The sequence below is a fragment of the Ischnura elegans genome, chromosome X (assembly GCF_921293095.1).
Source record: "Ischnura elegans chromosome X, ioIscEleg1.1, whole genome shotgun sequence".
Taxonomy (NCBI): domain Eukaryota; kingdom Metazoa; phylum Arthropoda; class Insecta; order Odonata; family Coenagrionidae; genus Ischnura; species Ischnura elegans.
Genome location: NC_060259.1, coordinates 47,338,259 through 47,356,791, shown reverse-complemented (window position 1 = coordinate 47,356,791; position 18,533 = coordinate 47,338,259). Strand labels below are relative to the sequence as shown.

General features: G+C 36.9%; 1 protein-coding gene across 2 annotated transcripts in view; it reads right to left on the bottom strand.

Annotated features, from left to right (window-relative positions):
- Positions 1-5,436: 5,436 nt before the first annotated feature.
- The window catches only part of LOC124170771 (kinesin-II 95 kDa subunit-like), a 48,861-nt gene continuing 35,764 nt past the window's right edge, over positions 5,437-18,533 (bottom strand). Inside the window, exons 10-15 of one of the 2 annotated variants that reach the window (XM_046549718.1) lie at positions 18,196-18,477; positions 17,771-17,968; positions 16,527-16,750; positions 15,892-16,120; positions 14,833-15,029; positions 5,437-6,797 (exon numbers count right to left, since the gene is read on the bottom strand). In XM_046549718.1, the coding sequence (XP_046405674.1) occupies positions 6,629-6,797; positions 14,833-15,029; positions 15,892-16,120; positions 16,527-16,750; positions 17,771-17,968; positions 18,196-18,477 (1,299 nt within the window). In that variant the 3' untranslated portion in view covers positions 5,437-6,628. Of the gene's footprint in view, positions 6,798-7,263; positions 7,518-14,832; positions 15,030-15,891; positions 16,121-16,526; positions 16,751-17,770; positions 17,969-18,195; positions 18,478-18,533 lie in introns of those variants that run through there. The other variant, XM_046549719.1, reaches the window with a different exon arrangement.

Sequence of the window (18,533 nt, the reverse complement as noted above, 5' to 3'; positions counted from 1 at the left end):
TATAAAATTTAATAATTTAGTATGTTACTATTATTTAGTGAATCTGTTCCTGGTAACTGGGCTAAAATCTAAAAAAAATCGAAAAAAAAACTTCGAATATCCCTTTCAAGAAAGCATCAGGTTCTCTTTTACCTTCTGACACCTTTATTTCATTAATTTTTTATATAATATTTTTAGACTAAGTATGCATACAGTGTAAAGTAAAAAATGATAACGTAGAATTTTGTAATTGCAAAAAAAACTTTGGTTCAAAAAAGCTTTGCGGGGCCCGCGGCGATCGCCAACCAGCCTACCGGGCCAGACCGCCCCGATCCGAAGTAACAAGAATGAAATCAATACTGAAGTACAGGCCATGGAAATAAAAAATATGCAGTGAGTCACAACGTGACACCTTAGCGAAGGCAGCATTTATAACGCATTTAAAGTATAACGTGGTAAATAAACTGATCAGCGACGTCGACTACGGACCGTTACCCATCAAGTTCCAATAAGACATTTTTGGGAAAGACCAGCATACCGCAATCTGGAAAATTTCCAGAATTAATTTCTATGAAAAAATCTGGGAGTAAATATAAGAAAGGATGACATTATCGCGCTTAAATTCTACGTTTCCATACATATCATGCACCTTTGAACGAAGCATTAAAGTTATTATTCCTTCATACACTCCTACCAGTGCTAAATGTAAAATTTCCATGCATTGCCAGCATTAAGAAGAGCATGATACGTAGTAGATGGGGTGCTTAATTACGGTAGTCGTGTAAGGGACGATAAAATGACGAGGTTCGTTGGTTGCCCAGGAAATGGAACAATTGAGGCCATACGCGAGAGATAATTGGGTATTGTTGATGGAGACGGAACGGGTGGAGCGAAACTAACGTTTGAAGCATCGTGATCATGACCATGGACCTATATTCTCTGTTTAACGAACTATCCAGCGTAAAGACTACAGCCTTCATTCTCATTCAGTGCAGCACTCAAACAGGGCTAATGATTGCCTTGGAAAATATCCCGATACTTCTGGAGTGAAAACACGAATATTTATGATTACTTCACACGCACGCCATGCACCTCCTCACAACCCTTAAGCCAATAGAAGTAACGCTCTTGATGCTGAGGGAATAGCATGCAGCAGTAATAAAAGGAACGTACTAAAAAACCGCGAATGTTGACTCGTAAATCTTGTCGCAAATCTTCTAGTCGTTTGAAGCTGGCGGTAAACAAGACGGTGATATTTTCACTTGCAGAGTCAGGGGCGCAGCTAGGAATTAAGGTTGGGGGGATTTTAGGCGCAACTAATACTGGAGGGCTTGGGGTATTGCATACCCGCCAGGGTAAGCGGGAGGAGGCCCTCCGCCGGAAAAATTAAGATAAACGGTTCAAAATGGTGATTTTTACGGCCTTCTGAGGGATCTTTTACTAATCCTCACACTATTCTATAAGCAATATTAATCCAATTAAGTAAAATAGATTTAACTTATAAATTTCGATGAGCTCTGGGGGGGGGTTTATCGCCCAAACCCCCCCCCCCCCCCTCGCTGCGCCAATGTGCAGAGTTGCCCATTTTTTCGTCAAATGTGCAAAAAATATTAATTAAATTGGCCTTTTCATTTATTGGCTCCACGTCAACACCAGGTATTGCCTAAAAATGAAATAACTCTCATAAGCAAATGGCCTATGCGAAAATTCAAACTCACGGCCCATGAAGTATTTCTTCTGGCGATTTTCGGCGTTTCTCACATCGGTGGTCTTCGGATGCGGCATTCAGTTTGCACCGCAATGGTAAGTATTTGAGAGGCCTCTAAGAAATCTATATTTCATGTAAGAAAAAGGGCTGATATTTTCAAATGCATTCATTTACAACATCCTTGATTGCAAAGCAACTATAGCATGATTTAAATACTCACTAGCATAACTCCATCCATTAATAGTTATGTTAACATACCAACTACATATCAATGTAAAAACACGCGATAGTGACTAGCTACTTAAAAACATCAGAGTGAAAGTGATGCATTTGAGGATTTACATTACATTTTCCCTTAGAAATTAATTAAGAAATTTCAAATTGTATTGATGGTGGAAGACTACTTTCGTTATTTAGAGACTCAATGGGAATTAAGCTCTTTCGGTACCTTATGTAGGCATAGTTGACGAGAAGTGGAATTAAAACCATAAAACTTTATCAAATTTCTAAGCATGGACTTATATTTGACCATAACATTATGTCCATACATCCATAAATTTTCCACTCGGGAGAGTTACGTCGAGGAGTGCTTGCTTCCCTTTAGGAAAAAATAATCGTCAGATTGCTGTCAACTCGATGCTGGTACCTGACCAGAGATTTGGAGGGAGGTATGAGAGTTTCCTGCACTATTTTCATTTCATCTCTTACGCGTCGGGAAACACGCATCTCTAAAAGTGCAATATTTTTCCTTTGTACAATGTTTTAAGATAAAGAAGTCATCGTCTTTTACTGGCAGAAATTATGAAACAAACTGATTTCGGAAACTGGGATATCGATGGATACATACCCCAGCAGGGGCGCAGCTAAGAATTACGCCGAGGGGGGGATTTTAGGCGCAAATAACACTTAAGGGTGTGGAGTATTGCATACCTTCCAGGGTAAGCGGGCGTTGCGGGGGCCCTCCTTCAGAAAATTTTATGATTAATGGTTCAAAATGGCGAGTTTTAAGGCTTTAAGAGGGATATTTGATTGATCCTAACACTATGGAAGTATATACTAATCTAAATTTCTATAAGTTTAACTATAGAATAATTCTATAAGTAATACTAATCCAATTAAGTAAAACGGATTAAACTTAAAAATTTCTATGAGCTCTGGGGGGGGGGGGTTTTATCCCCCAAACCCCCCCCCCCCCTCGCTGCGCCACTGTACCCCAGGGCTAGTGGTCTTAGCTGATGTACCGCAGGTATTCCCCGCATAAGAAAAAACATTTCTAGCCCCCTTCCCCCAAGGCTGGTTATATAAATCGGACCATAGGGACTGCATGGCGGAGGCCCGATTCCGTCTCATAGGAGAATGATTTCAAATGTCCGCGGCACGGTCATGACTGCATTTTTCCAATATTTCGCAGTAAAATGTTTGCAATTACATGGAATGGAGCTGAAAAGTTATGAATTTGATCAATCACATCATCATGTAAATAAACTTTGGGTAACAATACTGATCATGCTTTATTTCTCCGTGAAACTAGGGATCACTTTGTCCGTGAGCGACGTCGGTGGCAATTTTTGTAAACCCACATCAATGCGAGGTGGGTGACAACACATTTAGAGGCTGACTTAAGGATCCTCTTTGGTAATATTTGTGAATCGGTCCTTCCCGCAGGGTTCATCCACAGATATATAGTACATAGCCCACACGGAAAATATATATCTTTAGATATCTATATATTGTCTATTTTCATCTATGAATAGATGTATATCTAATAGATGCCTATTAGACATCTATTAGATATATCTCTCTCTGATGCACAGGTGCACAGGTGACGAGGGGCGGTTTTGGATGCATCTCCGAAAGTGTCTTTTAAGACGCGATTCATGAGCCATGGAAGCGATTTAACATTTGATTAAGGGACAAATTTTTTGGTTCCTTACTCGAGCGATGGCGGACTTGAAAAATTTTGCGACGCGTCGAACGATGCCTGGCGACAGTGGCGAAGACAGGAATTTCGTTCGGGGGGGGGGGGGGGCTCCAAAACCAGGGGGGGAAATTTTTGAAAAGCCGGGCACCAAGTTATGGGTTTTAAACTAATTTCAACACTTTTCTTAATCGAAAAAACTTAATTTGTTTAAGAAACATTTTGTAAATTCCTGATTTCTCAATATTTTGTTTTCTTTTATGAAGGACAATAATTGTGTTTTTATATTTTGGGAGGGGCGTCCGGACCCTCATGCCCCATGGCTACGCCACTGCCTGGCGACTTCGTCTGTATATTGTATATTTTCACCTATGAATAGATGTATATCTAATAGATGTCTTTAAGACATCTATTAGATGTGCAGTTGACAAGGGGCGGTTTTGGATGCATCTCCGAAAGTGTCTTTTAAATCGCAATTCATGAGCTATGGAAGCGAATTAACATTTGATCAAGGGACAGTTTTTTTGGTTCCTTACTCGAGCGATGGCGGACTCAAAAAATGCTGCCACCCATCGAACGATACCAACTGCATGACGTCAGCAATCATCCGTTCCCCCTAGCTGCCATTCCCCCTATTAGAATTAAGGTGATTAGGACAAATAACCATAATTATTATAATTACATAAGATTGTTCCTCCCTTAACTGGCAAGGGGAGACCACGTACCTTGCTCCGCCTTTTTCTATGCCGTATTTTTTATGGCATTCGGAATGGCAAACACATCTCTGAACTGATAGTGGTTCCATTGAATGGGCCTTAGTTTGGCTGTAATTAATTAATCTCCGAGCGGTATTTTTAAAAAGTGCTATATAACCCCAAATTAGCGCCATCTCCCCAACAGGATCCGTTGGTCTAGTGATAGGCACGTCAGGCTCTCACACGGGTTGGCACGGGATGGATACTCTGTCCCGGCAGTATATGTTGTAGCTTTCATTTTTATCATACAGCAACAAGTTTTTCATTAACGTCAATTGCAGCAAGCATATGCATGAGAAAATTTTTTTAAAGATATGTATAGATAAGATAAACATAAAACATATAGATAAGTAGTTATCTAATAGACATCTACCGTATATATCTATTAGACATGCTGCTGTTTTGACAATAATATATCTAATCGATATCTATGATAGATGTCTATTAGATAACTATTTATCTATCTGTAGATATCTAATAGATGTTTATTTTCTGTGTGTGCACACTCACTTAATACTCTTTATAACATGGTTTATCAGAAGAGACCAATGCTCACAATAATTTCTGCACTACTCGGTAAGAATAATTAAGTTCAGCAACTAATTGGCTTAAGTGAATATGTTTGAAGATAGGATGATGAAATGCCAATTTAAGTTGGAGGTAAAAATATCATTGAAACCAGTTTTTCAATTTTCTCAGGCAATCATCAACCAACCAAGGGCTAGGGAGGTAGCCCATGAAAAGAGATGAAATAACATTTTTTTTATGAGAGGAACATTCAGTTCCAGAGAAAAGAGGTTCTTTGGGGAAGTTGCCATCATATGTGGGTGAACATTTGCACAATTTTCACTGTGTAGCACACCAGCACTAGCATCATAACTGTGTTTGTCAATTCTCATCCTGAAATTTGAATATATAATTTTGAAAAAGATCCAAAACACCAATTTTACAGCTCAATTGCAGGGAAAAGGGAATTTATGCAATGGTATACACATGGAGCATTAAAATGTGTGTATTCATCATGTGCTCAAATCTATGAATTTAGGGAAAAAATGAAAAAATATGACAACACATACTAAGCTCAAGAAATTTTAATTTGAAAACTTGCATAGATCATGACAAATTGAACACAAAAACATAAATAAATACCGTTGAACAAACACATTAACAAATGGAGAACCAAACAGTCTTTTTTGACAGCACAGCCTTCAGTTTAGTGATATTTTAACAGGCACTTCAGATATTTGCTGTGCTCATAATTTTAACATCTCATTTCTTTGGCATAAATGTAGCAGATCTAGCAAAAATTAGGAATGTCTAACATTATAGACCAAAAGATATTCCAGTAAAACAGACTAGCAACATACATATCACAAAATAATTTTTGCTATTCCAGAAAATATACAAGTGTTCATAAGATAATGCTGCTGTGGCGATTCGTTTGAGCTCATTCAAACTTACAATGCAAAATTTTAATAAATGGCCGAAGTAGGAAGCTGCTATGGACATTGTATACACAAGCTATCAAAATGAGGTTAACACAAGAGCTGAATATTTTAAAGTAGCTAGTAGCAAAACTTGATTGCCGGGCATCAAATTTTCTGAAATAGCAAATTTTAATGGAATATTCACTTGGAATGATTTCACTAAACAAATTTTTATGCATGAAGTCAATCATTGACACCCAATTCTAAACACTAAAATCACATATTTTTATGTGATTGCACTCAAATGGACAGGGTGCAATGGATAAAAAAATTTGCAGCACTGCATGCTTTACAATAGAGGAATTTTTACAGAAATTCACCCTAACAAACTTAACGAATTAGTCCTCTATACTTGTGGTGAATGGATGTCACCTTCAAAGATAAAATCTTTGACAAGAGGAAAAACATAGAAGCTGCATCAACTTTGATGTGCGTTAATGAAAGAAAGAACACGCAATTCATAAACACAAATTCAAATAACTTTCTAGAATACTGGGGAATAATTAATTCTAGGCAAATAATTCTTTTGCTTTCAGCAAACAGCAACAAGACTAGGATTCACACTCATCACTTGCAAAACTGAACATTTTGACTTGAAACGGCGGAAAATTTTTGTGACCTTGGCATAAAAAGTTTATATGCTTATGAAATGTTAGATCTCTGTTACAAAAGGAATATTTTTCAAAAGGCAAACAAATGCCCATGCATGGAAAGAAAAAATTTCTGCACATGGGCATGAATGTCTTGGTATTCTTCAACTTGATTCAATCACTGAAGTGGATCAAAAATATCTCACAGATAAATTCACAGGGAAGATTGCAAAAACTAGAGGTAACGTAAGGGTAATTCCTGTGAGCAAATACTTTAATCTTTTGTCAAGTGTGATGCTTATGTATCTTCTCAGTGGCTCCAGTTGCCTAAGTCTCTCCAGCACCAACAAAACACCGGGACTGGAATTCATACAGAGATTGGTGAGATCAAGTAGTTACACAGCGTTGGGTCACACATGACAAGGCGATCTGCAACTTTGACACAGAGACCCTCCAACCATCATAACCTAGCTGCTTCGCATAAAATCACAACCATGCATCATACCCCAAGCTGGCAAAATAATTTTCAAACCGAACTAATATAATGAACAGGCAATGACTATAGTGATAAAATTCAATACCAAAAGAATTTTTACTGAAAAGGTAAATTAAAAGACACCATAAATAAATAAATATGAGTTATTTTAAATACTCATTTAAGTCTAATGAATAAAATTCTGGAAAAATTTAAGAACCTACAACTGAAGAATTTCTACTGAAGAATTATACTGAATAATTTCAAAATAAAATTATGTAAATCCTTAACACAGTTTTCCATTTAACACAAATAACAAAATACTCCCATGAAGTAATGGTTTTTCATAAGTTAACTAAAAATATTATGTAATGTAAAATCAAACTATAACAACAGTAATAGTATCTGCCGAGTCAAGTTACATGTTAAATTTTCACAAATAGGAAACATGGGAAAATGTTAATAAATTCTACAGATGTTATTCAGTACATAAGGCAGAGTGTAACCCCCATTTCCACTACTTTGGAACTAATCCACGTGAAACTGGGTAAACAGGAGGTATCGCAGGTGGAGTGGGGCCTCTAAGAGGTGGAGCATTAGCAGATCTGCAAATAAAAACAGCACATTTAGAAAAAAATAACAAACCATGCAAAAGGCAACCATTTATAAGAAAAACATTTTTCCCCAAAATAACATAAAACATGTTAGGCCCAATTTTACAAAGATCATCCTTAACACACTCTTTATTAACCTCAAAGCAATTCCTTCAAAATTCTCACAATCTAAGTTAATGCAATCTAAATAACTCCTGCATGGGCAATGGGTCTTCCCACAAAACCACTGGTGGCTTAGAGAATGACGCATCTTTTAATTGAGAGTGAATTTCTTTTGCTTCATTTTCACTCCAGAAATATTGTTACGCTTACACAAAAAAATCATCATAATGCTCCAAGCATTGATTGAAAGCAGATTCATGTTTAGCATGAATTTCTTAAGTTAAATGCAAGCAAAACCACAAGAGCTTTGAACAAACTGTGTACATAATAGGCCTTAAATGGCAGAAATAAAAATATTTAATAGTGTAATAAGTACTAGATTTTACTTGAATAGATATGTGAAAAAGATATTTACGAATTTACTGCAAATTGGGTGAATTTTCCGCTTCCGAGGTGTAATTTTTAAACAAAACTTAACAAAAATAAAGTAATGGTGACAGTGCTTCAGCAAACATTTTTTCACAATGAAATTTGCATCCCACAAATTGCTCATTATTTCTTGTGAACTCAAACTAAAAATCAGACAGATGACTGAGTTGCATAACCTGTGCCAATAATCTCAACATTTTCACCACTGCATCACAGTAAGGCAAGTATGTACCTTCAATGTAAATCCATGCCTACATATTGATAGCTGTTTACATATAACTCATAAATGAACGATAGGAATTCCATCCTCATCATTTTAAGTGTTCTACAGGTATCTCCAACTTACAGACACCTTTCACTAATTGAAATTTCCTTCATGACCAATACTGACACAATAGAAAGAGGTGGAATTTAATAGGTATCATTGATAAAGGGATGTGCGAGTGTGTGAGTAGGGATGTGCGACTGTGTGAGTAGGGATGTGCGAGTACCCGAAAATTTAAGTGGAATTGAGTAGTTGCTGCTCATCTCAAGTGCTTCGAGTACCATAACGAATGTCAAGTTGAGTCAAGCAGTTTCAGATACAGAGTAGGAGAGGCGTATATGACTATAATCTAGGTCAGTGGTTCCCAAAGTGGGCGCTACTGCCCCCTGGGCGGCATTGCTGTAGTCTATGGGGGCGAAAAGTGCCAAGGCGAGTAGGTTTAGATATGCCAACTGGAAGCGCTATCATCAAACTCATATGCGCATGTTGTTTGGAAAGTTGATAAATCATTCTATTGCCTTGATCAGGGAGTTTCAGTTTGCTTCATACGTAGCAGTCAACTAATATAACACATGAGGTGTGTGTTGAATACCTTTTCTTCAGCGGTGGCAGCCAACCCTCTTATTACGTGGCAGCCAACCCTCTTATTACCTTGCTGCGTCTTCAGAGAAATCAGATAGGAATTTGCAATGCTCATTCTTTTTTAAGTGATACTTTTATACCCTATCCTACCTACTTTCTCTACTCAAATGTCATGAGTATACGTAAAAATTGTTAAGATTTCTATGAAAAAAATATGTAACTCTTAGGTTTTATAGGGCAAAGCCGATTTTTCCCATGTTTGACAGCACAAGTGGAGGTATCTTTTAGCCTATTTCAGTACTCCATATATCCAATGTTAATTGTTGTTTATTCCTTTGATGACATTTTGCTACCTCCTTGAATTTACAAAACAAAGAGTTGCCTAGGTTGATTAAATTAAGTGAGAAATAAAGAATGGTTTACTTTGGTATACAAAACTAAAGCTGAGTTCTATTGTTTGTTCACCCTAGTCCACTTTAATTCCACAATCATTTAAGATCCATAAAAATATTGATATGTTATTCTTAATTAAAAGTCCCAAGGATCCTAAATCTTACAATTTTGGCATGAAAGAGATTTTCTAGCCACACAAGCGCGTAGCAAAAGACAATTTTCTGCAGGCAGTAATACGGTAACATGGAGACATCAAAACCTGCTACCTGAACATGTGGAACAATTGGTTTTTCTGTATGAAAATTTGAAAGTATCAAATCTGATATGATTCATTTACATAGATACACACAATCTTAATCACAATTGTGCAAATGCCTTTGCTCAGGGCTCTTCCTAGCAGTTTGGATATACAGGTGGTCCTCGACTTTCGAATGTATATGTATTTGACTTTCGTACAATTTGCACTTTCGTACATTCATACAATACAAATTGACACCTTTTATTTGACTTTTACATGCTTAATTCAGACTTTCGATCTGTTGATTTGTAATTTTTTTTAATTCACGCAATTTTTACTGTGCATCCCAACATTCAACTGTTTCAAATGGCAGTATATGCGAACATTACGAACGTACACAATCAATGGAATTGTTGGTTGTTGACTTTAATCTAGGTCAGTGGTTCCCAAAGTGGGCGCTACCGCCCCCTGGGGGGCGTTGCTGTAGTCTATGGGGGCGAAAAGTGCCAAGGGGGCGGCAGGGGGGCGCCGGAGGGTCCTGACTATGTGACAAATGCTAAGGTTCCGTAACCTTCCTTTTGTCTTCGTTTTCAAGATTCGCTTTTCAAGAAAAAAGCTGCAGTTCAGCCTTCATTGGAGAGATTTCTAAAAAAATTTGACTAGACATCATCAAACAGCTTTCAATAAAACTTGTTAAGTTCTTCTTTCTAATTGTGTTTTTCCGTTTGAGTGTTCTTCAATTCATGTACAACCTCAGCAATGATATTGCATGAAATGTCATCAGAATTCCATTAGTCTTTTGTCTTTTTTGAATAATATGCGAAATATACGCGATCACGAATATCACCCACCGAGGAATTTTGATGTAAAAATTAAAAGGTATCCAGAGTGAGGGTTCAACAATTACATTTTGTTATGCTACTTGATATGTCTTTTTATCTATAGTGGACATAATAAGTGGAATGTCCACTTAAATGCCAAGAGGAAGTTTCACTCAGTAGTACCCAACAGAGTTCTTTTTTATTTATTTATTTCCATCACCCCGAAAACAGCACTATTTGGCCTTTATATCGGAGGGTTTTCAACGATTAACATAGGACAATCACAAACAACCATGCCTTGGTTAGGGATTAACCATCCAGGCGGGATTCGAACCCACCACCTTTAGTGTGGCAGGCGAGGACTGTGCCCTGCCGCCACCAAGGCCAGTGGGGTACATCGGGATCTTGTTTTTCATTTACATTTGCTGCGTATTTTCAAAAGAAATTATATGATGTGAGGAACTTTATTAACATATTATTAAACATTAGTTAGTACAAAATAAAATCGTGTAAAAAATAAGGCTTTAGTATGCATATTTCGCTCTTTTGGAATGTACCTCCTAATTAATATGGAACTCAATAGTTTGACTTTCGTACATTCGACTTTCGTTCACGTTTTCAGGAATGCATTGTCTGCAAAAGTCAGGGACCACCTGTATGTAATGTATACTAATTAAATTTTTGGCATGTTACTTGAGGTTAATTCATTTCAGTTGTGGTTATGGAACTGTTTAAGAAACATTAATTTTTATTCATCTTTCACTAATTCTGACATAATTGCCATAAAGCAGTGACGTAACAAGAAATATGCTTTGGGGGATGGGATGGCCTCAGGTGGACCCCCACACCCACCAAGCAACTTTTTCTGGAAAATTTTTGAAAAATGACATACCTGGATATAAATTTTACAACATTTTGGCACTAAAAATTTAACTTTATGCAGATGCATTTATTAAAGTTCAAAACTAGACAATAGTTTTAAATAACTTTTTTATTACTCAGAGGCTTTGGGGGGGATCTACCCCCTCACCCCCCCCCCATAGTTACACCACTGCCATAAAGGTTTCTCATCATCTTTTCCTTTTTAAATCACGCAAAGTGTTCAGAAAAGAAAATTCACTAGGGGATTGGATAAATGAGAATATAGTGGTGCATGTATCGCTATAAGTATTGCCTGGTCCAGAAACTACCATACTGGGCTCAATACTTGCAAATAGCTACAACCCAATACCAGATTACTAAGTACCACTCGCACATCCCTACAGAACACATTAATAATAACAATAGCACTCCTTAGTCATCAACCCTAATTAGCAGGCTATGACTCATTATGCTAGTATATTATGCGATAAATGATCCAAAAATATTCAAAATAACACAAGATGAAAGTATTAGTTCATAATTTAAAGAATACTGTGCACAATAATAACCTAGCATAATTAATTTCATTAAAATTAGTTTTCCCACACCATATGCTTTTAAAAACTTGGGCATTACCAACGCACAAATGGAACAATACAAGTTTAAAATTTTAAATTAACCATTACAAATTGCATTGGAAATAAATTACATACACCATAAACTCAAACGGCCGTATTCATAGTTTCCTTAGTAAGATAGTAATGCCTAAGTAGCATTCTAAGTAGTAGCATTCTAAGTAGTAGCATACTAGCACAATGGTATTCATAAATCATTAGTAAGGGCTACAAAACTTAGTATGCTACTACCTTAGTAGCCGGCTCTTAGTCGCCCACCTGCCTTGTCTAAGGGAGCTACTAAATATGGCGGACCGTTGTGGATGATCGAACTCCGGTTTTATTTGCATACTGTTATGGATTTTTTACGCATTTGTGCCACAATGGAACACGAAAATCCATTCTTAAAGTAAGGCAGGCAATGTATGTAGTGTGATTGCTGACAGGAATTGAATTTACTTTAGCTGTAAGAAAACTACAACGTGCAGTGAACTTGTACCTCTAAAGTAAGTGAACACAATTTGTGCTTTTAGTGTACCCCTAAGTGAATTGATTGCATATGGACGATGAAGTAAAGAGTGAAGCAGCAACTGAAGTGATTGTTAGTGTATGAGCTTTGGCATAAATATTTATTTCTTCCGTAGTGGTTTAATCAACGGTATACATTTCCATCAAAGGTAGAGAACACTCCCGATTATGCGGGCTAATGATGGGGAGAGAGGGCACGAATAATCGAAAAACACGGATAATTCAAACTTTCAATTAAATGTCTTGTAATGTTCATAATTTATGTAAAACAAAAAATGTGTTATTGTGTATGCACTTATAATGTTATTTTAGAATGCTTCCCGGAGTCATCGAGAGCTTTCTTTACCAGACCATGATCTTTTTAGCAGCGATAACAAGGTTTTACTTGTATTATTATGGCTCCATATAAGAACTGGTTACGTAAACCACGCATCTGCGGCTGGGTGATCATGGATACAGAAAAGTGGTTTGCACGAATGCTTCAAAACCACTGCTCGACGTCGGAAACTACACTGTCAGGCACCATGCCACGTAGTCACATCTCGCACAAGTTGCCCGGGTTGCAACTTCTGCACGACGTGTATCCGTGATCAAGGAGCGTGGTCGCGCACTGCGAGGCTTGGAAAACAGGAACAGGGTGCTCCCATGAATGCAGCTAGCGCGTGATCGCTTCCATTTTACGAAGAGGATTCTAACGGATATAATAAGCCTGGTGTATCCTAGCATTGATGCCGTAACTCCGATGATTTTGGGTCCGATTTCTTTATAAAGATTGCGGAAAAAATTGAACGAGAGTGAAAATCATGCACGGATAATCCGCAACCCGCATAAACCGCAGCTGGATAATCGGGAGTCTGCCGTATCTAATTGTTGCGAAGGGAATATGTTTCATATTTGAAGTTGTTATTCTTTAGGAATACAGCAAACGAGCATTAATTTTCATTTGTTTGTACGCTTACAAGTTCTGTTTGATTTTATTACTTATTCTGGACACTTCATCGTGAACTATCACCAGTGTTTACATTTCACACATTTCGTTGCGCTGTTGTTTTTTTTTGTTACAGTATGAGTAATAGTGAGATTGGAAGTTTGTTGATGTTACAATAACTGGTTTAGCAATTTGTTTCAGCTTCTTCATTTCTTTGTCTACATAATGGTAATGTTAAATAACATGAAGTGATTCTTAATCGTAAGTGATGAGTGGGAAGTGAGATGTGAAGAATCCTTTCCAACCTTCAAGGAGCGCAAATGCTTTTAGTGTGTGCAGAGTGATTGGAAAACTGATTATAATGCTTTATTAGTGTTACATTATAGTTTTTAAAAATTAGAATGATCCATTATTTCATTAAATCAGTTGATTTGCAATGTACTGATTATTAAGTATCATAAAGACAGCTCGTAAAATGTGCAGTGAAATGTAGTGTGAGTTGTAGGGCTATTTGTGTTACGATCAGCAATAAAGAAGTACAACAAGTTAGCTTGACTATTATTTTGTTATTTTTTTATATTAACCACCTTTTATTAACTATATGCCCTATGTTTCTCCACTTCTACATTGTCAATATTTGAAAAATTTTAATGTGGCGAGGCAGATTGTTGTTATTTCATTACTTATAACATTTTAGGAGCAGCAAACATATGTTACTAATTTCTCGCTTGTAGGTATTTGTAACTCAATAAATGTGTATCATTCACACATTTACCTTAACGTTATTTTCTTTAAGATTCTTTTCTGCATTGTAAAATTTTTATAACTTTTCGTTTACACTCCAACATTGTGGTGTATTTCTGCTTTTCGAGTATAAATGTATATAACACTGACGTTGCTAATTACGTTTTTTATACTCATCACGCATGCACCAATGCACCCATGAAAATAAATATCCGAAGAGCATAAAATATGAAATACATATCATCAATGAATACACTGCCGTTTGTACAAGAATTACTGCATCTCAAACATACAAATGCTTCGGTAGTATACATAAATCTTTCCTTTTTCAATGGTGTAACATAATTGTTAGTGTACAATAATCAATAAATATATCTTCAATGGATTAACATCAATTTATCCATTACCAAGTAAAAAATTTCGATGCATTTTGATGCATCAATTTCTTTGGTTCGATAGTTTTACAAATTTCCCGTGCTGCAGAGGAGTCAGATCCAGTGTTGCCAAGAGTAGCCTAACCAGTAGAACACAAATCGCTACCGAGTATCAGCTGCCGAGCTAGCAGCAGTAAGTTAGTAGCTCTTAGAAGCTCACTCAATAGAAACCATGAATACCATATCTTAGTAGACGACAAAAAGGTCTTAATAGCCGACTAAGTTAGTCGCCCTACTAGCATGTTTTAATGGAAATCTATAAATACGGCCGAAAGTAACCAATAAGAGTTACAAAAAGGACTCAATTCAAAGAGGTTAGCTTTAAAGACATAAACCACTACACTCCAGAGAGGTAGGCAAAATTTACCTTGCTCGTGCTCTCAGCATACCAAGAAATTTCCTCCTTGACAAATGTACAGAATTACAATTTATCTCGAGGACAGTCTCTTCATGCTCCAAGGCTTCTTGCAAAACCGCACGAATAGCTTGAGCCTGCTCGTCAATTTCGTAATCCTGAGTGGTCCTCAGCGGCATTTCAATTGAAAGGCTTATCACATTTTCGGCCTGCAAACATAAGAATTTATGTATAATAAATCTTTGAAGGAATTCTTCTATCTCTGAAAAACCAGAATTAAGCATGTGAAGTACGACATGGTTACTAAATTGGTGCACATGAAGTTAACAATTTAATATGTTAATAATTGTAACACTTTGGATGAGATAGATCAACTAGAAAAATTACCCTCAGAAAAATTCCACAATTACCTCCCAACCTCTCAACCTGTGATTTCTTTCCTTTCTATGCATCCTACTGTACAATTGGGGAAAAATTTTCCTGATGAAGTTGGTACCCACACACTGTTGGTTGGCAAGAGAATCAGATTTCTTCCCTTAGATCATGCAATTCTCTTGAGCAATTCCTACATATGAAATTCAAATAACTCATCACCTTCCTCTTTTCATCATAGAGGTTAGAGATGTTACATCCACAGCTTACCTGAACAGCATGTAATTCCTCTTAGTAACCGGAAAGGTGGCTCATTAAAGTGCAAATTTGTAATTAATGCACTTAAAATGTTCCCAGAATGTATTTTCAAAAACAAATTACCCAAATTAATCAGTATGAAACTTCTAAAAGTGATGCCTCATGGACTAATTAAGACCAATAACATTACACTTAATGGAATTTGGTGACTCGAATAGCTGTTTCAATTAGCACTTGCTTTTCATGGAATACATATATAAGGTATGCGAATCTGGGGATGGGTATGCTTTAATTTCACCTCCAGGCGATGTCTTCTCAAGACATTTCATTTCCATTTGAGGATAAATTCTGCATAGATTACCATGCTAGCATCAACAAATTTTAGATGTAGTTTACGCCTTAATCTGGTGTAATTCTAACATAAGTACACTAAAAGCATACCTTATATCGTGGATCATCAGTTGTTTTGGCCAGTGCTCTAGCATAATCTGAAGTGGGCCTTCGGTCTGCTGTTGTGGATTTCAGACGTGGAAGATTGACTGGCATCTTCTCCAATGGTATTATGTACCATGAATCATCTTCGTTATTATACCGCGTTCGAGATAATAATTTGTTCTTTTCTTCTGTCGGTATGAAGTTATCAATAATCACATATAACAGTTTCAGTTCCCTGCAAGTAGAAATTAATATGCTTAAAAGCTGCCTAGAATATGTGACAACACAATTTACTGACGGTCAATATCTATATCAGCTTAGTCAACTCCAAAAATAAAGTTGGAGATGCTCAATTTACAAATTTTGTAATAAAAAGATCTAATCATATCCATAAAGATACCTATCCATAACTTCATGCAAATATTCTATTCTCCCTTTTCAACCAAAGGCGGTACAGGAGGAGGAAGAAAAATGACACCATTTATTAGTGTGAGAAATTCTACAGGCATTACATAGCATTAAATGTGAGAAAGCAGTGATTGAATGGATAGCAAATTTGAAGAATTACAGGGCAGAATAATGGTATTAAAATTTTTAAGATATGCAATAAAAATGATACTGGATATAAGATGTACACTTACTTCAGCATGTTCTTTTGATTAGCCTCCATTTCCCTTCGGTCTTCACTGGCTTCATCGTAAACATCCCTGATTTCCTGTTGAATTGATTCTAATTTAGAAAACATTTTCCTTAATTTTTTTGTCTTAGATTCATTCTCTTGTTGTAACGATGAGAAAGTCTCTTTCAGATCCAATGTAGATTCTTCCTGCTCCTCCAGTTTCTGGAGCATTTCAACTTCTCTCCTCTGCAAAGAACACCATGACAACATATAAAAAAGTGATGACTGACTACTATACATATATCTATGTGAGTCATATCTACTGTTCAGTGCATGGAGCATACGTTATATGCATGGTAATGTGTTTAGGGTAAACCCTAATTTACAGCTAAAATACAGGGAAAACATTAACACATCTACTGAGTTCATACTGCAATAGCAATGCAAGTAAAATTATTTTTTCTTGCAATCATTACAGAAAATTGTATCTCTTGGCTCAATTAACCCTTTCAAGACGGTGGAGTTCTCGCCTTAGCATGACTGCTGTACTGAGCCCCAATAAACTCTTCCGTCCCCTCTGCATGCAGCATTTTTCAGGACATTCATTAAGATGGGTCTTACTGATAATCACGCACTCTCAGCTCCAACCTTTTTCGACCCTTCCTGGTGGTGACTCTGCATTATCTCGGATTCCGAGGGTAGTTGGGCTCCCTCCTATCAGGGTTTATAACCCTACCAGCGGCATTGGTTCGCGGTCAATCACGCTTTGTTTATATAAATTAGCTATATGGATAATTGCTGCTTGAACATGAATTGCAAGCTTTGAATTAAATTCCTCATTGATTCCGAGAATTGTCAAATTTTGAACGAAGCTCTACCGTCAATATTAACACATTTAATGCAGCAACAATTTCCATATTGATGTTCATACTGAAATCGAGATATAGCGTAGAGAGACGCATCTAATAGTTTCACTAAAGGGGCTTTTGTATTCCAACATATCCTGCCAAGGTATACGCACAATAATGCTTTTTGCATACGTAAGGACAGCTACAGTAAACTTTGTGACAGCAGGTGGGGTGGGGGGGTCTCAGTGGCAATGCAAATTTGGCTTCTAGACTTTGAAAATTTTTGACTCTCGGGTGGTAAGATTTATCTGCCTGGGACTGTACCACATACAAACAAGTTCAATTAAAAAGTGTTCACCCCAACAACTAGATAAAAAATTATAGATCTAGCTGTAAAAACTAGTCTTCCATTTCTTACCTTTTGTTCAGCAATTTCTTGCCTCTGAAGCTCCAGGGCACGCTCTTGCTCATTGGTGTGATCAATGATATTTTTCCCACCCCGAAGCAATTGACTTTCAAGACTATTAATCTTGGTCAATAGATTCTCTCTCAATGCTTGTTCCTGTTTGAGCTGCTTTGACTTTTCCTCCAATTCAGCCAAGAGCCTTTGCTTTTCCTATAAATAAAAAATATTCAAGTAACTCTACCTCATCGATGCACAAATAGATTCAAAAATAATAATACATGAAGTTCCTAACGAACCAATAAAATTAAAGTATGCATTTATCTGCAGTGCCACGGACTGTGTATCACTTTCTACATTTTATGTAGGCCCACCATTCACGGAGAGCTAACTAATAGTGAATTAATCAATAATATTGAAAAAATGGAAAATAAACTTACCGCAGAAATAAGCTGCGAATCATTGGCTACTTTCTGTCTCTCTTGCTCCAACATTTCTAGTTCAGAAACCAGAAATTCATTCATCATTTTGTCCTCGGTACTTTCAGTACTCTCAGTCATTGAAGCAGGCTCACTTATAACCTTGTCACCCATTAACGTCTTCTTTTTAGATTTTTTCTTTGTTGCAGAGGAGGTAGATGGTTGAGGCAGTTGGGGGATTGGCTGACTGGTTGAAAGAGTTTGTCGCCTAGCAACTTCTTCCTGCCTCTGAATTAACAAGGACTGAAAGAGAAAGGAAGCACATGAACAAAATTCAAGTAATAAATATTAACGTGCAC